The sequence below is a fragment of the Pristis pectinata genome, chromosome 9 (genome assembly GCF_009764475.1).
Source record: "Pristis pectinata isolate sPriPec2 chromosome 9, sPriPec2.1.pri, whole genome shotgun sequence".
Taxonomy (NCBI): domain Eukaryota; kingdom Metazoa; phylum Chordata; class Chondrichthyes; order Rhinopristiformes; family Pristidae; genus Pristis; species Pristis pectinata.
Genome location: NC_067413.1, coordinates 36,966,307 through 36,988,319, shown reverse-complemented (window position 1 = coordinate 36,988,319; position 22,013 = coordinate 36,966,307). Strand labels below are relative to the sequence as shown.

At 45.9% G+C, this 22,013-nt stretch overlaps 1 protein-coding gene across 2 annotated transcripts in view; it reads right to left on the bottom strand.

Moving 5' to 3' along the window:
- Positions 1–3,838: 3,838 nt before the first annotated feature.
- ctdp1 (CTD (carboxy-terminal domain, RNA polymerase II, polypeptide A) phosphatase, subunit 1) overlaps positions 3,839–22,013 on the bottom strand; it is a 269,441-nt gene continuing 251,266 nt past the window's right edge. The window contains exon 13 of one of the 2 annotated variants that reach the window (XM_052023722.1): positions 3,839–4,174. In XM_052023722.1, coding sequence (XP_051879682.1) covers positions 4,039–4,174 — 136 coding nt within the window. In that variant the 3' untranslated portion in view covers positions 3,839–4,038. The remainder of the gene's footprint in view (positions 4,175–22,013) is intronic. The other variant, XM_052023723.1, reaches the window with a different exon arrangement.

Sequence of the window (22,013 nt, the reverse complement as noted above, 5' to 3'; positions counted from 1 at the left end):
GCCAAAACTTCCCAGCTCTTGGAGGGTGGCCCTGCAGGTAATAGCAATTTCCAGAAAATGCTAGGAGTTCTATATTCACCACCCCTGCACACACCGAGCTCCAGAACCCCAACATTCCACAGGTGAATTCTTTTCCCCTGAACTCCCCTCAAACCCCTCCACCACGTTTCCTGGTTGCTGACCTCTCTGCCGGGGGGAATTAAATCCTTTTTTATCATCCTGTCTCGACCTCACATAACGTTAAACCTCCCAACCTCTACGGTCCCAGCAGAAAACTGGGAATATTAATGGGGATACAGAAGATAAAAGTTTGCATAAAAGATCTTAGTGGATAAAAAGCACCTACCTCATGACATGAGGCCATTCAGCCCTTTGAATCTGTGCTAGATCTCAGTACATTCCATTCCCCTACTTACGATGCTGTGCTGATGCCTAAATGTCCTCTTCCTGTGTTTCATCCATATCCCTCCATTCCCTTCATAGTCATGTGTCTATCTAAAAGCCTTTTAAACTCCACCAAACTGCCTGCTTCCACTACTACCCTTGTAACCCGTTCCAGGCAACTACCATGCTCTGCATAAAAATCTTGCCTCTCAAATCACCTTTCAGCTTCCCCCCTAACCTTAAAAGCATGTCCTCTGGTTTTTGATATCTCCATCCTGGGGAAAAGATTCTGACCGTCTACCGTATCTATGTCTCTCATAATTTTAAAAACCTCTATCAGGTCTCCCCTCAGCCCCCAATGCTCAAGGGAGAACAACACAAGTTTGCTCAAGCTTTCCTGAAAGCTCATACCCTCTAATCTGGGCAGCATCCTGGTAAACCTCTTCTGCACAATCTCCAGTCTCCACATCCTTCCTAAAATGGGGAGACCAGAACTGCACACAAGTGTGGTCTGACTAATGTTTTATATAGCTGCAGCATGACTTCCTTACTCTTATACTCAACAGCCCTACCAATGAACGCAAGCATTCCATATGCCTTCTTTGCCACCTTATCCACTTGCATAGCCACTTTCAGTGAACTTCCCTGTAACTTACTCAGATCTCCTTTAACTCCAGCCTGATTCTCCTGCAACCTAGGGTAAATTTATAGTAGCCAATTTTAGCCAATTCTTTGGGACATCAGAGGAAGCTATAGCCTCACTACTGTGCCTCCCTAAGTTGACATTGTGAATAGAAGAATACTAAATCCTTCCTTGGCATTACCATTTATTTAATAATATTTTTATACATGGTGAATTGCTTCAAAGAACAACAGTGATCAAACTCAACAGAATAAAGAGATTTGATAAATACAATGTGTACCTTGTAACACAGAAGAGAAAAGACACATTCTCCATCCTCTGTATTCGAGTATTGGGCTTATTAGAAAAGGAAAGCTTTCTGCGGGCTTTTGAGTCAATTAATAGTGCCAACAGAAAGGCTCTAATGAAATTCTGAATTGATGAGCTTGTTATAAAATATAGAAAAAAATACCATGTGCATTTTGTGCCTGGACATACCTCTGTTTGTTTCATTTGTTAAATATTTTGTAAGTTGTGTACATTTGAATAGCTTGTTAGAGCACAACAATTATTTGATATTTATTATATTTGATATTTATAACGATTATTATAGCTAATTTAAGGTTCATTTAAGACATAATATTCCCCAATAAATTCTGTCTGCATTCAGTTCCTTTACGTTGAAACTGGATGATTTCAGTTCAAGTCACCATTTTTACTGAGCTCAGTCACGTAAACCAAGCTTATCTCAGGTTCAATTGCTGGACCACGTGAGCTGATACATTTGCTCTTTTGGTGCAGTTAAACAGCGGAAGTTCTGCCTCCTCCTCTTACCTCAGCTTTCTCTACTGGATGTCTGAACATGTGCTCCATCCAACGAGCATTTGATTGGCCATCTCTGTTGCACCCCCCCCACCCCCCTCCATGGGCTGAATAGCCAGTTCAAGCTGTCATTTGGATAATAGCCACTTTGGATAAGTGACCAGTGGAGGGAGACTGGACCACAGTGTCACATGGGGCAAGGTGATGCAAGGTGATGACTAACTAAAAGCACTGAGAAAAAAGTAATATGCTCAGGGGAAGAAATATGAGGAACATAGTAAACTATTTTAAAACTTTACAATGAGAGTAACTTAAAGGGAAACAACAGATGCAAGTACTTCACAAAGTAATTTTTCTAATGGTGGGGAAATGGCCGCGAGAGGTGAACTGGTCACCACACTGAAGGAGGAATGGCTTGCAAAGTACTCCCTTCATGGTCTTTAGGTGTGATGGTACACTCAGAGAAATTCTGTCACCTCAGAGGGTTAGGAAGTTGCAGACAATGTGGTCTGTATCGCTCCAGGACAGAACTATAGTTAGGAAGAAAGAAACAAATCTTGGGGCTCAATGGGGCCGTGTCAGCTGGACATACAAAGTACACAAGAAAATACGAGGAGGGGGCCACTCGGCCCCTCAAGTCTGCCTTGCTATTCAGTAAGGTCATGGCTGATCTGCCCCAGGCCTCAATTCCTCTTCTGCACCAGTTGGTAGAGTATTGGAGGGAGCTTGACTGAAACATTAACATTGGGATGGACTATTTGACTGGCATGGCTTGTACCGTAGCTTCTGAAACAGTGGGAGAAATTCATATTTACTTGTTATTACAAAATACGTAAGAGTATTGGGTGGGTGTACGCAACTTCTAACATTCAACTCTATGGAATTACTACCAAGGATTTAGTGACATCACCACATCATACATTCTATATTCTGTTATTGTTTTTCCCTTCTACTACCTCAATGTACTTAGGTTTTAAAATGATCTGTACAAATGGCATGCAAGACAAAGTTTTTCACTGTGACAATAATAAACTAATTAGCAATCAGCCAATGAATTGGAAGCAGAACATTACACACATTAAACACTCTATTGTACAGCAAACTAAGTTAAATTACTCGGAAAACAGCGTCTAACAAAGTGGAGGAAAGAGTACCTACAGCAACTTCTGCTGATCAGAGCAGGATAATTTCTTTAGGAAAATGCAGAGAAAGGACTATTCTTTCTGGGCATAAAATATATTTTAAGTCACTTACAACACTGTGATCGTCAAACCTGATTGGCTGTGGAATGATCCAATCATCTCCATGCTGGTTGCCCATAGCACTGGCACTGTACAGGACTATACAGCAAAGTAACTTGGACGATTTATTACATCATTCCAGGAAGAAAGAAAAGTCACCTGCACCACATGTACAAAATAATTTTTTAAATCTTTATTTAATGAAAGAAATTTTTCAGTGTGTCAAATATGAAATTGAATATACAAAAACTTTACATTGGTTCTGCAAACAAAGAAAAAAAATAAAATCCTTAACTAGGAAATCCTAGCTGCACTTCTCTGCATGAAATTGATAATGGATGGAGGGGAAACAAGCTTATGGTAGCTGATGGTCGCACAGCACACTGTGCCAGAATCACTCGTTACACAGGAGTTTAGAATAAAAATCTACACAATGTTCTTCTGAAGAACCCAACTAGTCTGCAACCCAACCTCTCTTTAAAAACCATGAAATGCAACAAACTAGTTACTGAATCGAATCTTGGGAGCCCTTGCCCACCCACCCAAAAAACTGATAGCTCACGCCCACAGTCAAACGTCACTAAACCCTTCACAAGAGGGTCAATGAAGAATTTACTTGATGTCAACAGATCACACAGTTTTTACTCTCGTACAGAGTTGCCGATGATCCCTACATTCTTTGGCTTATTACACCAACCCAATGTAATAGTACTACATTCCAGAAATATTCCCCCCCAGCCCCCTTTACCAGCCCCCCTCTTATTCCAGCCCAACCCAATATTTTTACATTTAAAATAAGAAAAAAAACCTAAGAATATTGTTCCCTTGTAAAAAGCATGAAGTTTCAGTTTTGAAATCTGGTTACTGGTTCTGGCATAAAGTTTCTAAGGTGACAAAAAATTTTACAACATTCCAGGGTCTTTAGTCCAAGATCTGTCACATTAAGTAAATCGTCTACCCACACCGGCGTCAAATGAAATCGTTCAGCTCCGCTTCGAGCGCTGCTGCCATCTCATCAGCTTCCGAACTGCTGTCGTCCTCATTGCTGGAGAGCTTGCTGGAATCGCTGGCAGCTCCATCTTCCTCTAACTTACGCTTGCAGCCCCTTCAACAACAGAAAACAGGCCGTATTACAAAGAGGGTCAAAATAAAAGCACACCTGACTCTCGCAGGGTTATCTACAGGTTCTTGAAACAGGGGAGAGAAAAGGGGGAGGGAAAGAAGAGAGAGAAACAGGAAAATGAGAGAAGGATGCAATTACAGAAAGGAAAGGGAAGAGAGGGCAGGAGTGGAGAAAGGGAGTGGGAAGGTAAGGGAGCAGGGAGGTGGGTATGAGGAGGGGGGAGAGGTGGGAAAGAGGAGGGGGAGAAGGCAGGAGGGGAGAGGGAGGGAAGGGTGGAGGGGGCAGAGGGCTGGTAGAGGGGGAGGGGATAGAGGGGAGAGGGGTGGGAATGTGGTGAAAAGGGGGAGAGGAGGGAGGGGAAGAGGGGAGGGGGAAGGGAGGGGAGAAGAGAGGGGAGAAGAGAGGGGAGGGGGAAGAGAGAGGGAAGGGGGAAGTGGGCAAAGAGACAGGGAGGGGAGGAGAGACAGGGGGGGAGAGACGGAGTGGGGGAGAGACAGAGGTGGAGGAGCGACAGAGAGGCGGGGAGAGACAGGGAGGAAGGAGAGACAGAGGTGGGGTAGAGAGTGAGAAGGAAGAAGATAGCCCACTGCAGAAAATGCATAATGATATCAAAGAGCACTAGATTATCTGCATTTAATTATTCTCTGTTTAAGATGAAAGTTTTGCATTTATAATTATTACTCAATAAATGTAGAACTGCTTTGTGAAAAACAAAGCAGCAGTGGAAGTTAACCCATTGAATCCACAGAACTGTGCAACTGGGAAACTGCCAAGATAATGCAACTTGTGTGTTCAATAATCGTTATATAGTGGCTCCTCACAAGATCACTCACTTAGCTACCCCTGCTGCTTATTTCACCTGTTACACAGGTGGAAGAGAAACTGAATTCTTCATTCCATGTTTGCTGTGAAACCTGTCTATGCAAAGGAAGTGCTTTAATGCTTCTCATTAGTTGATGCCATGCTGTCAGTTTGGCCATAGGACTCCTCACTCCAATGAAATAAACTCATGCAAAGGATCAGTTGGGAACCTGCTGCAATAACCACTGCAACGTGATGCACTGGAGGAAAACTCACCACCCAGATGACGTACTTTATAACCTAGTGCTGTCCTGAGCCCTCTTGAAATGGGTGGAATACAAAGCTCCAATGACAAGCCTTTTATACTTTGATTAGCCAACTCAAGGCCCAGGTAGCACATTTTTCACAGCAAACTACACACAATACTTTGATTGAAATAAACCAGAATTATATATTAGACGCACTGAATTTCACTGAGGAGAGTAGGGTGATTGAGCTTTATCACAAATGATTCTATTTCCACCCCCCTCCCCCCCCATTCAAAACCTGTTTGGGTTAAAGGAGAAATTTGTCTTTGCCTGCTGACTCTAAAGGTTTGCATGAATTGCAGTTGGACTCTTTACTGTGTACAGTAAAACTTGATAATCACTGTTGATTATTTAGAAATTGCATTGGTTCAGTATCTGGCTCACCTGGTGATGTTTGTTGTGCTTCCTTCCAACTCACCAGGGCCCTGGTTCCTATGCTCCCTTTAATCTCACCAGGGCTCCTGTTCCCATACTCACTTGAAACTCACCTGGTTCTGTTCCCCTCACTCCCTTGAAAGTTACTGGGGCCTTGTTTAATGCACCTTCTTAAACTTACTGGGTTCACTGTAACGTTTATTATTCTACTGTGTAACATCCCAAAAAAAGTGAACTAAGTGTGCATTGGAACGTTCAAGAGTCTGGAAAAATCTGCTGGTCTGGCACCAAAGTTCCAAGTGTGCCAAGTTAATTGGTAATTGACATTATTATTGTCACATGTACTGAGCTACAGTGAAAAGCTTTCGTTTGCATGCCATCTGGGCAGATCATTCCACCCATAAGTACATCGAGGTAATACAAAAGGAAAAAAAAGAATGTAGAATATAGTGTTACAGTTACAGAGAAAGTGCAGCGCAGGTAGACAATAAAGTGCAAGGGCCATGACGAGGTAGATTGAGAGATCAAGAGTTCATCTTTAGCATATAAGAGGTTCATTTAAGAGTCTGATAACAGCTGGAGAGAAGCTGTCCTTGAGCCTGGTGGTATTTGTTCTCAAGCTTTTACATCTTCCGCCTGATGGTTGATTCACCCGTCAACAATGGGTGAATCATTCATTAAACTACTGCCACATATACATTTTTAAAAATATTTTCCTTACATAAATATGCTTTTAAATATATTAGGTATATTTAAGGTGGAGATGGGTATATATTTAAGAGGTCGAGGAATCGAGGGTCATGGGGAACTGGGGCAGAAGAAGAGTTGAGGCCAGCATTGGTCAACCTTGATCAGATTGATTAGCGGGGCAGGTTTGAGGGGTGGAATGTTTTTAATCACTGGGGCAGATCTTCCTGTCTGGCTGTGGGTGATGTCTTCTGTTGACAGCTTGGCATTTCAGTGTGTCTGAGTACAGCACAGGGAGTGTCTCAGCAGGCAGCCTGATGCACTCATAAAACTGCTTTGACAGGCGGTGAGGCCTCCCTTCCATCCACCAGTCTCACCAGCTATCAGCGTTACTATTTGCATGTGTTTTTGACATTCACAAGCAGATGGATCTGTTAAAAAAAAATCTTTTTTTTACATTTAACGCTAAAACAGATTCACAAATGAAAATTTTAAAAAAACTGCAGATGCTGGAAATCTGAAATAAAAACAGAAAATGCTGGAAAAACTCAATTGGTCACACAGCATCTGTGGGAAGGGAAACAGTTAATGTGTCACTCAGAAATGAAAAGCTCATTGAAAACACGAAAATCAACTTAAATAATAAACAGTCCTGATGCAGGGTTTCAACCCAAAATACTGACAATTCCATCGACAAACAGATGCTGCTCGATCCGCTGAGTTCCTCCAGCAGATTGTCGTTGCTCCAGATTCCAGCATCTGCAGTCTCTAGCGTCTCTAATAAAAAAAATCTTTCTCCTGGGGGTTGATGTCCCCTATCCATTTGAACAGCAGTGACAAGGCATACACCAGGTTTAAGTCCACACAGAATCAGCAGGCAGATTTCCCTGCCTCAGAGCCAGAAAGCCTGTGGAAGTTCATGTGGTCCCATGAACACAGCTGAGAAGGTGGCACATGCCACTGGTAACTTCAGCTGATGCCAGTATGGAAGCTGGAATTTCTATTGGCAAAGGTGGATATGTGATGGAGTGAATGCTGGGCTCATGTTGAATGATCCAGCATAGTAAGATTCCAGCTCATTTGGTTTAAGAACTGAAAATGCTGGAAATACTCAGCAGGTCAGGCAGCATCCGAAGAAAGAGAAACATAGAACAGTAGAGCACAGGAACAGTCCCTTCGGCCCATGATGCTGTGCTGAACTAATTAAACTAATGACACCTAATCCCTTCTGCCTGCACAATGTCTGTATCCCTCCATTCTCTGCACATTCATGTGCCTATCTAAGAACCTCTTTAATGCCTCTATTGAATCTGCCTCCATCACCTGTCCTGGCAGCACATTCCAGGCATCCACCACTCTCTGTGTAAAAAAACCTGCCCCACACATCTCCTTTGAATTCCCCCTCTCACCTTAAATGCATGCCTTCTAGTATTAGACATTCTGACCCTGGGAAAAAGATACCAGCTGTCTACCTTTGCCTCTCATAATTTTGTGAGCTTCTATCAGGTTTCCCCTCAAGCTCTGCTGCCCCAGAGAAAACAACCCAAGTTTGTCCAACTTCTTCTTACAGCTAAAACCTTCTAATCCAGGCAGCAACCTGGTAAACGTCATCTGCACCATCTCCATAGCCTCCACATCCTTCCTATAATGGGGCAACCAGAACTGAATGCAATACTCCAGATGTGGCTCAACCAGTGTTTTATAAAGCTGCAACATAACTTCCTGACTCTTGAACTCAATGCCTTGATTAATAAGGGCAAGCATGCCATACACCTTCTTAACCACCCTATAGACCCGTGCAGCCACTTTCAGGGAGTTATGGACTTGGACCCCAAGATCCCTCGGTACATCAAGAAACAGAGTTAACCTTTCAGGTCCAGGACTCCTGGTCAAATGTTAACTGTTTCTTTTCCCACAGATCCTACCTGAGCTGCTGAGTGTTTTCAGTTTGTTTTTATTTCAGACCCCCAAATCTGGCAGTTTTTTTGACATTAATCTCCTTTGATTGCTAGCTTATGTCATCCAGTAGTGTCAGTCTTCAATCATGAAGAGTAGCAGAGTGGGAAAAGAAAGCAGATGCTACTGTCAATTTCCATGTCAGCATGACAATAACAAGGTACATCAGAAGCAAATTTTGTAATGGATTGGTAGCTCAACTCTTCTGCACTAATCCAAGGGGATAAAACTTTGCTCACTTTCCCTATAAAGGGGAACTTCACCTTGAGTTAACAAATACTGTGCAGCACACCAACATCATGGTGCTACTGAAATTCTAATCATTAATCTCAGTCAAATAACTAATGCTGCCATCAGTGGGTTGATCCTACCCAAAGGAATTCTTATCAACTTACAGATATCTAGTAAGTACTAGGCTAGTCTATCCTTCAAAAGATTTAAAGAAACCTGTGACGTTGACAGTTTTATAGTGCACAGAAGTAATTTTAGTGCCTAAAACAATAAATACAGGGTTGTGGCGACTCACCGTCTAGTCGGGCGAACCGGCTCGGCAGTCGGGTCGCGCGGCGTCGGAGCGACGAGGCCCAAGATGGCGGCGGGCCTCGTCTTTCCGAGCGACGGGGAGAACCCGCGCGCGGGGAAGTCCTGATGACGTAGGACTTATGTCATTACCGGTTGTTTTGGGCGGGAACATTCTCCCTTAAAGGGCCCGCGCAAGGCGGGAAAATAAACCAGTTCTGTTTGGCAATCCTCCGAGTAGAGTCTTGTTTTATTCCGCGGTAGCAACCGCTACATTGGTGACCCTGACAGTCCAAATGGCTTTTGGACCCGCAAAATGAACGACAGCGCAGCAGCCAATGCAGTGGCCCTCAAGCTGCCCACCTTTTGGACACTTCGGCCCAGTGTCTGGTTTACACAGGCCGAAGCGCAATTCCACCTTCGGCAGATCACCTCCGACTCCACGAAGTACTACCATGTGGTTAGCTCTCTGGACCAGGAGACAGCCGCCCAGGTTGGAGACTTCATCCAGTCGCCTCCGGAGGAAGATAAGTACCCGGCTTTCAAAGACCTTTTGATCCGGACCTTCGGCCTCTCCCGTCGTGAGCGCGCCGCCTGCCTGCTTCATCAGGATGGCCTGGGGGACAGATCCCCATCCGCCCTAATGAATGAGATGCTGGCATTGGCCGAGGGTCACAAGCCATGCCTGATGTTCGAACAGGCCTTCCTCGAACAGTTCCCCGATGACATCCACTTGTTGTTAGCTGACGCCGACTTCAGCAATCCCCGTGAGGTGGCCGCCCGGGCAGATGTTCTGTGGAGGGCCAAGCGCGAGAGCGGTTCGTCCGTCAGTCAAATCACTAGGCCGTGAGCCCAACGCCCGCCTCGCCCGGCCCCAGCAACCGAGCAACCACGCCCCAGGAACGCAGACGACGACACGGGTGACCAGCTGTGCTTCTACCATCAGAGGTGGGGTGCGGAGGCCCGTCGATGCCGCCCACCCTGCAAGTTTCAGGGAAACGCCAGGGCCAGCCGCCGCTGATGGCTACGGTGGCTGGCCGCCGACAGAGCCTCCTATTCGTTCAGGACAAGAAATCTGGACGGCCTTTCCTCGTTGATACTGGAGTGGAGGTCAATATTTTGCCCCCGACAGGCCACGACACTCGTGACAGGCCACCAGGTCCTCTACTCAATGCCGCCAACGGTACAACGATACGGTCTTTTGGCACCCGTACGCTTCAATTACACTTTGGCGGCAGCTGTTTTACCTGGACCTTTACCCTTGCCACCGTCACCCGACCACTCTTAGGAGCCGATTTCCTTCGGGCCCACAACCTGTTAGTCGACCTGCGACAGAAGCGGTTAGTCCACTCTAGCACTCTTCGGACCTATCCCCTGGGAGAAATCAGCCCACCAGCCCCGCGCCTGGACTCCATTTCCCTTTCTGGCGACGATTTCGCCAAGCTCCTAGCCGAATTCCCATCGATTTTGGCACCTTCGTTTACAAACTCTAGGCCCACACACGGGGTACGACACCACATCATTACCACAGGGCCACCCCTTCATGCCCGAGCACGATGATTACCTCCAGACAAGCTCCGCCTGGCAAAGGAAGAGTTCCGTCACATGGAGGAGCTGGGGATTGTTCGCAGGTCAGACAGCCCCTGGGCCTCCCCCCTGCACATGGTCCCCAAAGCCACCGGAGGGTGGAGGCCCTGCGGCGACTACCGTAGGCTGAATGACGCCACCACCCCGGACCGCTATCCCATCCCTCACATCCAGGACTTCGCAGCGAACTTACACAGGGCCCGCATCTTTTCCAAAGTGGACCTTGTTAGGGGATACCACCAAATCCCGGTCCATCCAGATGACGTCCCCAAAACTGCGATTATCACCCCATTCGGCCTGTTCGAATTCCTTCGGATGCCGTTCGGCCTTAAGAACGCCGCGCAGACCTTCCAGCGGCTGATGGACGCGGTAGGCCGAGACCTGGACTTCGTGTTCATTTACTTGGACGACATACTGATCGCCAGCCGTAACCGCCAGGAACACCTTTCCCACCTCCGCCAGCTGTATTCCCGCCTCCGCGATTTCGGCCTCACGATCAACCTGTCCAAGTGCCAATTCGGACTTGACTCTATCGATTTCCTTGGCCACAAAATCACCAGCGACGGGGCAACACCCCTACCCGCCAAGGTGGATGCTATCCGCCATTTTGCCCGCCCCGACACAGTCAAAGGCCTACAGGAATTCCTTGGGATGGTCAACTTTTACCATCGTTTCATCCCTGCAGCAGCCCGTATCATGTGCCCTCTGTTCTCGCTGCTGGCTGGTAAGGGCAAGGACATCACCTGGACTGACGAGGCTGCGGCTGCTTTCGTTAAGGCCAAAGATGCCCTGGCAGACGCCACGATGCTGGTACACCCCAGGACTGACGTCCCGACTGCCCTCACGGTAGACGCGTCCAACACCGCGGTGGGTGGGGTACTGGAACAGCTGCTCGAAGGCCGCTGGCAACCCTTGGCATTTTTCAGCAAGCACCTTAGACTGCCCGAACTGAAGTACAGCGCTTTTGATCGGGAACTTCTAGCGCTGTATTTGGCGGTCCGGCATTTCCGATACTTTCTAGAAGGCAGGCCTTTCACCGCTTTCACCGATCATAAGCCTCTGTTCTTTGCCTTCTCCAAAGTCTCCGATCCCTGGTCAGCTCGTCAGCAGAGACATTTATCCTACATTTCCGAGTTCACAACTGACATCCAACATGTCTCCGGAAAGGATAATGTCATTGCTGATGCACTTTCCAGACCAACCATCCACAACCTATCCTTGGGTGTCAACTACACAGCCCTAGCTGACGCACAGCAAGCCGACGACGAACTGCCCAGCTACAGAACCGCAGTCTCGGGTCTGCAGCTCCGAGATTTCTTGGTTGGTCCAGGTCAGCGGACCCTACTTTGCGACGTTGCGACTGGTCAGCCCCTCCCTATAGTCCCTGCAGCCTGGCGGAGACGCGTTTTTGACTCGGTACATGGGTTGGCGCACCCGTCCATCAGATCTACTGTCCGCTTGGTCGCCAGCAAGTTTGTCTGGCATGGCCTGCGCAAACAGGTCAGTGAGTGGGCCAGGACTTGTCCGCACTGCCAGACGTCAAAAATCCAGCGACACACCAAGGTCCCACCACAGCAGTTCGAGCCTACCCGTAGGAGGTTCGACCACATACACGTCGACCTCGTGGGCCCTCTGCCGGTTTCAAGAGGAGCCCGGTACCTCCTTACCATCGTGGACCGGTTCACGAGGTGGCCTGAGGCAACCCCCCTGACTGACATCACCACTGATTCCTGCGCCCGGGCGCTGCTCACAACTTGGGTCTCACGTTTTGGCGTTCCGGCCCACATCACTTCAGACAGAGGCACCCAATTCACTTCCAGTCTCTGGGCTGCATTAGCGAAACTGCTAGGGACGCAGCTGCACACCACCACGGCCTACCATCCTCAATCAAACGGGTTGGTGGAACGTTTTCACGGCCATCTGAAATCGGCCTTGATGGCCCGCCTGAAGGGTCCTAACTGGGTTGACGAGCTGCCTTGGGTCCTGCTCGGCATACGCACTGCCCCCAAAGAAGACCTCCGCACTTCGTCAGCTGAGCTTGTATACGGGGCGCCACTAGTTGTCCCCGGGGATTTCATACCTGCCCTCCGGGACCAAGGGGAACAACCCCCAGCAGTCCTACAAAGACTGCGCTAGAAGCTTGGCGACTTGGCCCTGATTCCCACCTCACGGCACGGTCAAGCCCCATCCTGCCAGCCCAAGGAACTACAGGACTGTAAGTTTGTTTTCGTTCGCAGGGGCACACCTCAGGCGCCACTGCAACGACCATATGAGGGACCGTTCCGAGTCATACGGAATAACGGATCCACTTTTATTTTGGACATTGGAGGCAGGGAACAGGTTTTCACGGCGGACCGCCTCAAACCGGCCCATTTGGATCTGCAACAGCCTGTCGAGGTTGCCACGCCGCGACGCAGAGGCCGCCCCCTTAAGCGGCAGCTGGCACAGCCCACGGACCTTGGGGACTGTATCGCCGGTTCTGGGGGGGGGGGGGGGGGGTTGTGTGGCGACTCACCGTCTAGTCGGGCGAACCGGCTCAGTAGTCGGGTCGCGCGGCATCGGAGCGACGAGGCCCAAGATGGCGGCGGGCCTCGTCTTTCCGAGCGACGGGGAGAACCCACGCGTGGGAAAGTCCTGATGACGTAGGACTTACGTCATTACCGGTTGTTTTGGGCGGGAACATTCTCCCTTAAAGGGCCCGCGCAAGGCGGGAAAATAAACCAGTTCTGTTTGGCAATCCTCCGAGTAGAGTCTTGTTTTATTCCGCGGTAGCAACCGCTACAGGGTAAACTTTTTCTTTAAAAAGTTTTACAGAATAAAAAACAGAAAGTCTCAACAACAATGATGATGCTGGAATGCACCACTCATCAAACTTGGGAAGAATTTTGGAAATACTGCATTGTTACTTTGAGACTTTGCAAATTGCTGCTTGTTAATGGAATGGGTTTGGGCTTTACTGCTGTCCAATGAGGACGTGGCTAATTTGTGACCTTATTCCATATGCCCACCTTTCCCTATCTCTTTTCACATCCTTGGTTATCAAAAGTCCATCAATTTCAGCGCTGGCATCAGCTGCTCTTAGTGGATCAGTTCCAAATGTCTCCCACTCCCCGCATGTGGAAGTGTTTCCAAAACTCACTCCCAAAAAGCTCAACAACACCACTAATTCTGCCTCCCCAACAGAAATTGCTTCCCTCCTATTGATCCTTAATAACTTTAAAATTTTAAGTGAATCACCATTTACGCTTTGAAATTTCAGCGAATATAGCTTTCGTGTAATCCCTCCTTGTAACTTAACTCTAGGAGTCTGCAACTGTGCTCCTTCCAAGGACAAAAGAGTTGGGCCCAAAATGAGAGGCCCGCTCAGGTATAAAAGTAAAACTTGATCCGAATCCTTCCTGAGCCCAAGTACATGAATTTTTGATATCTGAACCCAAGGTATATCAATGTGTCGCCTCAAGTTTGGGTTGTGTACACAAGCTCTAGCCAGAACTGCGCCCAATTGTCCTGGTGTGGTTTGGGTACACTGCAGGCTTTCCCTCTTGGTATCTAGTCCTCTTGATATAAAGGCCAACACTTCCCAAAGCCTTGTGATTATATCTGTATTTATGAATATGGACAACACCCTCCGGCCAAAATCTCTTTTGGATCATTGCTTCTTGCTTTTCACCGTTTTGAAAGTACTCAGTTCCATCCTTTTCAGATTCAGATTAGTTTATTGTTAGCAGGGTGCAATGAAATTCCTTGCTCGCATGAAGCTCATAGAGTAAACAGTATATACGATAATAATAAATACAACAATAAATACAGCGATGAGTGCAACACAGCAGAACGGTGCAAAGATTGGAGTGCAATCTGAAGTAGTGCAAAAAGAAATGCTAAAGTGACAATAACAGAATAACCGAGAGAGGTAGAATTAAGAGTTTGAGAACATGGTAACACCACTGAGAAGGGGATGTAAAAGAGGTGATTGGTTCTGCAGTGGGGAAGTAGCTGTTAGGTCTGGATGTCTGGGCTTTCAAACTCCTGTATCTTTTCTTAAAAGGTAGAAGAGAGAAAAGGGAATGGTCAGGGTGGCAGGCATCCTTGACGAAACTATTAGTCTTCCTGAAGCAAAGGACCATGAAGATGGACTGGATAGAAGGAAGTGATGAGCCTATGATGGACTGGGCAGTGTTTACCACTCCCCGCAGGTTCCATCGGTCTAAAGCTTACCAGGCTGAGATGCAATCCATCAGGATACTTTCTGTAACGTACTGTAGAAGTTTGAGAGAATCCTCATGAACCTGCCAAATCTTCTCAGACACTTAAGTAAATACACAAATGTGCTTTCTTGATCACTGCATCAGTGTGAAGGACCCAGGTGAGGTTGCTGGTGACATGGATGCCAAGTAACTTGAAGCTGTTGACCATCTCGACAGCAGCTCTGTTGACAAGGACAGGGTTATGTTCACTCCCCCATCCCCACCAACTAAGGTCAACAACCAAATATTTTGTCTTGCTGAAGTGAGTTCCTTTACATTTTGGCTACACTGAAATTTATTTGTACAGTTATACCCATTCGCTGAACCTATGAAATATTTTTTCAAGTTTCAGCAGACTAGGCCCACACTCTCTTGAGTTTAGAAGAGATGATTTCATTGAAATACTCAAAATTTTTTACAATGTTGTACAGGATAGATGAAAGGAAAATACTTACCCTAAGTGAGGTGGGTCTATAACTAAGCAGCATGGTCTCAGGAAAAAATTGTTGGCCATTCAGGAATGAAAGAAGAAGGGGTCTCCTCACCCAAGGGGCAAGGGGTGGGGCACCGGTTGCTGTACATTAAATCTGAAGAAGAACAAACGGATTATCCAGTCCTGATGCAGGGTTTCGACCCAAAAAGTCGGCAATTCCTTTCCTCCCACAGGTGCTGCTCGACCTGCTGAGTTCCTTCAGCGGACTGTTTGTTGCTCCAAGTGAATTACTGGTTCAGCTCAAAGAACTGGCTTTGGTATTCCAGTTGGCAGTTCCACCATGGGTACAGCTATCCCCACCACCGAGGACATCTACAAGAGGCGATGTCTCAGGAAGTTGACATCATCATCAAGGACCCTCACCATCCGGGCCATGCCTTCTTCTCATTGCTGTCATCAGGCAGGAGGTACAGGAGCCTGAAGACCCACACCTCAAGGTTCAACAACAGCTTCTTCCCCACTGCCATCAGGTTCTTGAACTGACTTGAAAAACCCTAATTCTACCTCGGGCTATATTTCCCTCAACTAATGTCGTTATATCTACTTTTGTTTATTTTGTCGTACAAGTTACATATTATTTATGTTAATCTAAGTTTATGTAATTTATGTTTGTCATGTTTGTAATGTACTGTGCAGCTGCTGCAAAAAGCAAATTTTTATAGCACTTATACCCTGGGTATGTATGCCCATGACAATAAACTTGAGTTATTGGTTTATTATTGTCACATGTATCGGGATACAGTGAAAAGCTTTAGTTTCGTGTGCCATCCAGACAGATCATGCCATATATACAGAGACTGGAGAGGGGAGAGGTTAACAGCCAGTTGCATGGGAGGGTGCTGTCAGAAGGGGAGTAAGGTGCTGGTAAAAATGGAAGAGTCTCTTTTTATTTAAATCTGCTTCATACAGATCGACCAACTATGTTTCACCCCTCTCTCACAGCCAGCACCAGTACTCTCTTGTTCCTCATCCAAGGAAATTCAGTCACTGAGCACATTCAAGACAGAGATTGATAGAATTTTGGAAAATATGGGAATCAGTGGGGCATGGGGTGAGTGCAGGAAGGATCCGCCATGATCTTAATGAGTGGTGGAGCAGGCACAAAGGGTTGAATAGCCCGCTTCTGTTTCAAGCTCTTATATTCTTAAAGGCATCAATCATTGCACCAGTGACAAACTCTGATAGATGGCTTTCTATTTCATCATCAAATTCCTTTATAAGTTAGGCAAAATCTTTCAAAATCATGTAAATAATTCAGAAATAGGTTTGAGAAATGAAGAGGTTGAAATGTAGAAACTGCACAAAATACTTCAGAATGAAAACAAATAATAAATGCCTGGATAAGGGAGACAAAATTACTTGTCTCTTAAACAGAACAAAACAGATGTAAATACAGAAAATGCTGGGGATACTCAGCAGATCAGACAGCATCTGTGGAGAGAGAAAAATAGAGTTCACCTTTTAGATCAGAGACATACTTAACCTGCTGAATATCACATTATTTTCTTTTTATTTCAGATTTCCAGCATCTGTAATTCTTTGCTCCGAGTTCTGTGGTATTCTGTTTCAGTGTTTTATTAATTCTGGTAAACAATGGTCGAACATCCATCGTGTTTAAAGATGCAGTAACTATGAAAGTGTGCACTGTGTGCCTGGACTAACTTTGAGAAATCTACTTCCATAATTTAAACTCATATCTCCAACAGAAGGAAACAAGTTACATCTGTATAGCTTTTTTCATAAACTCAGCTATGCCCCAAATGATATAATTTTAAGATAGAGTCCCCATTGTTTTGTGGGAAACATGACAACCAACTTGGGTATGACAAGCTTATGCAAACAGCAGTGAGTTAACAACCCAACACTGGGGATAATTTCCCTAGTCTTCTCTGAAATAGTAAAGTAAAACTCCGTTAATCTGGCCCACTTGAGACTCTGGTTGTGCCAGACCAGCTGATTTTCCGGACTACTAGATGATATTTTGTTAATACTCCAACACACTTTTAATTCACTTTTTAAAAAGATGTTACCAGCTTTTTATTTGAGGGAGCATAGCCAACAGAACCAGGTGAGTTCAAGGGGGTGTGAGAACCAGGGCCCCAGTGAGTGGATGGAGAGCATGGCAAACATCACTTAGTGAGCCAGACGATGGTCAGATGGTGGATTATTGGCGTTTCCATGCACACTTGAGAGATCAGTGAACCGACTTGCACAAGCCAAATCCTGCCTCAGCAACAGAACACTACAGACCACCTCTTGCACTACCATGATTGTAATTTTTTTGCACTGTCTTGTTTTGTACAAATATAAATGAAGTTTTACTGTGCTCTAAAAGAAACAGCAATCTAATCAATTTAGAATGCCTTGCAAAATGTATACAGTTCCTCTGGTTAATTGTACAACATTTTAATGATTTTATAATAGAATAATTTTAAGCAAAAGTATATCACAAGTGGTAAAAGTTCACTCTCAATAAAATAGCAATTATAATACTAATGGCAATGTGTATTACTGCAATGAAATTCAATTCTTATCCTGAAAAATTAAAAGAAATTCCATTTGATTGTCAAAAAACATATTATTTCTCAAATTAATTATAATACTAGAATTTTCTTAAACTGGTACAGTTTTGTTTAAGTTTTGCAAGTTAGCAAAAGTTATTTCTTATTTTCTAAGTTAATAAAAGTTATTTTCTAACTTTGTAACTCTGAAGGAGAGTCAAGGAATAATCCTTTATGTACTAGCTACATTTATCCCCAACAAACATCAAGTTACTATTTAAGGGAACCTACTTGTTGGCTTTTGTCAATAACCGTGATTACACCACACACTTTGGATTAATGCCCTCAAGAAATACAAGATTTTTTTTCTTCTCTGTCACCACAGTACCTTTTGGAATGATCCAGGGCCCAAGATGGATGGCAATAACATTGCAAGAGAAGAAACTCCTTCAGAACAAGAAGTGAATGTAACAGTGGGACACCTCAGCTGGGTACCAGAAAGTAGTGCAATATTTCCTCTGTTTTATAAACAGTCATTTTACGAAATTGACAGTTGCTGTGGTGAGTAGTACGAATATGGGAGCAGGAAGTCTCGTTGCCATGGTAAGTACTGCAAGAACTAGAACGAGAACAAGAATGAGAGCGGGAAGCAGTTTTAAAAGGTAGGCCCATTGTTGTTGTTTTTGTTGCTGTGCTGAGTTGATAGGTCTGTTGATTAGTTAATTGGATAATTAGGCAGCAGCTGCCAATAAAAAGAAGTAAGGGTCAAGCAGAGCAGCCATTGTTAGAGTGAGGAGCTGAGGTTTTGGCTAAAGAGGCTTCGGTGTGACGAGGTAGAGTAGGTGAGTGGAGGCTTCTGGTAGGTTCTCTTCCTTTCTTTGTTATTTGTAATTTTCTTTGTATAGAACGGTGGGAATGGCAGTCAGGGCAGAAGGATGCTCCTCCTGTAGGAGGTGGGAAATCGGGTGACCTCCAGTGTTCCTGATGACTTCACCTGCAGGAAGTGCATCCGGCTGCAGCTCCTGACAGACTGCGTTAGGGAGCTGGAGCTGCAGCTGGATGAACTTTGGATCATTTGGGAAGATGATAGATAAGAGTTCTCAGGAGGCAGTTACATCTAGGGTGCAGGATGTAGGTAGCTGGGTGACCATTAGGGGAGGGAAAAGGAGTAGGCATTTGGTACAGGGTACCCTGCTGACCGTTTCCTTCGATAACAAGTATATAGTTTTGGATGCTGTTGGGGGAGGGATGAGTCACCGGTGGAGAGGAGGGGTGCGATAGTGATAGGGGATTCATTGGTTAGCGGGACAGACAGTAGATTCTGTGGACAAGAACGAGACTCCTCGGTGGTATGTTGCCTGCCAGGGTCAGGGACATCTCAGATCAAGTGCACAGCATTCTTGGGGGGGGGGGTGGGGTGGTGGTGGGGCAGAAGTCATGGTGCACATTGGTACCAATGACATGGGTAAGATAAGGGATGAGCTCCTGAAGAGTGAGTATTGGGAGTTAGGAAGGAAGCTAAAAAGCAGGACCTCAAGGGTAGTAATCTCTGGATTGCTGCCTGTGCCACATGCCAGGGAGGGAAAGCATAGGAAGATACGGCAGACTAATGAGTGGCTGAAGAGTTGGGGCAGGGGTTCAGATTTGTGGGATCTCATCTGGGGTAGGTATGACCTGTACAAAAGGGACAGTTTACACCTGAATTGGAGAGGGACCAATGTCTTTGCAGGCAGCTTTGCTGGAGCTGTTGGGGAGGGTTTAGACTGTTAGCAGGAGAATGGGAACCGGAGTGTTAGATTAGAAGATGGATCAGTTGGTGTAGAAGCAGATGAGATGTGTACAGAGAAGGTGAGAAGGGACAGGCAGGGGATAGGGCATAAATGTAATCAGTTAGATGGGTTAAGATGTGTTTAACCTAATGAGAGAAATGTTAAGAATAAATGTGATGAACTTATGGCATGGATCAGTAGATGGAACTATGATGTTGTGGCCATAACAGAGACTTGGCTGTCACAAGGGCAGGAGTGGCTGCTTGAGGTTCCGAGGTTTAGATGTTTCAAAAGGGATAGGGAAGGGAGTAGAAGGGATAAGGAAGGGGGATAGAAGGGGTGGGGGGGTGGAATTGCTAATCAGGGATGGTATCACAGCTGTAGGAAGGGAGGACATCACAGAAGGATTGTCTGTTGAGTCAGTGTGGGTGGAAGTCAGAAACAGGGAGGGAGCACTCTATTGGGAGTATTCTATAGGCCCCCAAATAGCCACCAGGACACCGAGGAGCAGATAAGCAAGCAGATTTTGGAAAGGTGCAAAAATAACAGGGTTGTTGCATGGGTGACTTCAACTTCCCTAATATTGATTGGCAAAAGGTAGTGCAAAAGTGAAAAAGGTATATTTGGGGCAGAATCTGTGAGGTGTGTACAGGAAGGATTCCTGACACAGTATGTAGACAGGCTGACTAGGAGAGATGCCATGCTGGATCTGGTACTAGGCAATGAATCTGGTCAGGTGAAAGACCTCTCGGTAGGCGAGCATTTCGGGGATAGTGACCACAACTCCCTGACCTTTAGCATAGCCATGGACAAAGATGGGAGCAGACATTGTGGGAAAGTATTTAATTGGGGGAGGGCAAATTACAATGGTATTAAGCAAGAACTTGGGAGCGTAAACTGGGAACAGATATTCTCTGGTAAATGTTCTGCAGAAATGTGGAGGTTGTTTAGGGACCACTTGCATGGGGTTCCAGATAGGTTTGTCCCACTGAGACAAGGAAAGGATGGTAGGGTGAAGGAACCATGGTTAACAAGAGAGGTGGAAGGTTTAGTCAAGAGGAAGGAGGAAGCATATTTAAGGTTTAGGAAGCAAAGATCAGACAGGGTTCTTGAGAGTTATAAGGTAGCCAGGAAGGAGCCTAAGAAAGGACTTAGGAGAGCTAGAAGGGGACATGAGAAGGCCTTGGCAAGTAGAGTTAAGGAAAACCCTAAGGCATTCTACACGTATATGAGGAACAAGAGAATGACTAGGGTGAGGGCAAGACTGCTCAGGGATAAGGGGGGAAAATGTGTCTGGAGGCAAAGGAGGTAGGGGAGGTCCTAAATTAATATTTTGCTTCAGTGTTCACCAGGGAGAGGGACTTAGGTGAATGTGAGGTTAGCGTAGAATAGAGAAATGTGTTGGAGCATGTTGCGGTTGAGAAGGAAGCAGTGTTGGAGCTACTAAAAAGCATCAGGATAGATAAGTCCCCGGGGTCGGACAGGATATATCCCAGTTTACTATGGGAAGCAAGAGAAGAGATTGCTGGAGCATTAACAATAACCTTTGAGTCCACCCTGGCCACAGGAGCGGTACCGGTGGATTGGAGGATGGCGAATGTTGTTCCATTTTTCAAAAAAGGTAGAAGGGATAATTCTGGGAATTATAGATCAGTGAGTCTTATATCATTGGTGGGCAAACTATTGGAGAGTATTTTTAGGGACAGGATTTATGAGCATTTGGAGAAGCATAGACTTATTAGGGATAGTCAACATGGCTTTGTGAAGGGCAGGTTGTGCCTCATGAGCCTAACAGTTTTTTGAGGAAGTGACAAGACAAATTGATGAAGGTAGTGCGGTGGATGTGGTATATATGGATTTTAGCAAGGTGTTTGACAAAGTTCCCCATGGTAGGCTCATTCAGAAGGTCATGAGGGATGGGATCCATGGAAAATTGGCTGTGTGGATTCGAAGTTGGCTTGCCCACAGAAGGCAGAGGATGGTTGTAGAAGGGGAGTATTCGACCTGGAGGTCGGTGACTAGTGGTGTTCCGCAGGGATCTGCTCTGGAACCCCTGATCTTAGTGATTTTTATAAATGACTTGGATGAGGAAGTGGAAGGATGGGTTGGTAAGTTTGTAGATGACACAAAGGTTGGTGGTGTAGTAGATATTGAAGAAGGTTGTCATAGGTTGCAACAGGATTTAGACAGGATGCAGAGCTGGGTGGAGAAGTAGCAGATGGAGTTCAATCCTGTGAAGTGATACGCTTTGGAAGAATGAACTTGAAGGCAGAGTACATGGTTAATGGCAGGATCCTTAGCAGTGTGGAGGAACAGAAAGATCTTGGGACATAGATCCCTCAAAGTTGCCGCACAAGTGGATAGGGTGGTTAAGAAAGTGTATGGTGTGCTGGCCTTCATTAGCCAGGGGACTGAGTTCAAGAGCCAAGAGGTAATGTTGCAGCTCTATAAGACTCTAGTTAGACCACACTTGGAATACAGTGTTCAGTTCTGGTCACCACATTATAGGAAGGATGTGGAAGCTTTGGAGAGGGTGCAGAGGAGATTTACAAGGATGCTATCTGGGTTGGAGAGTGTGTCT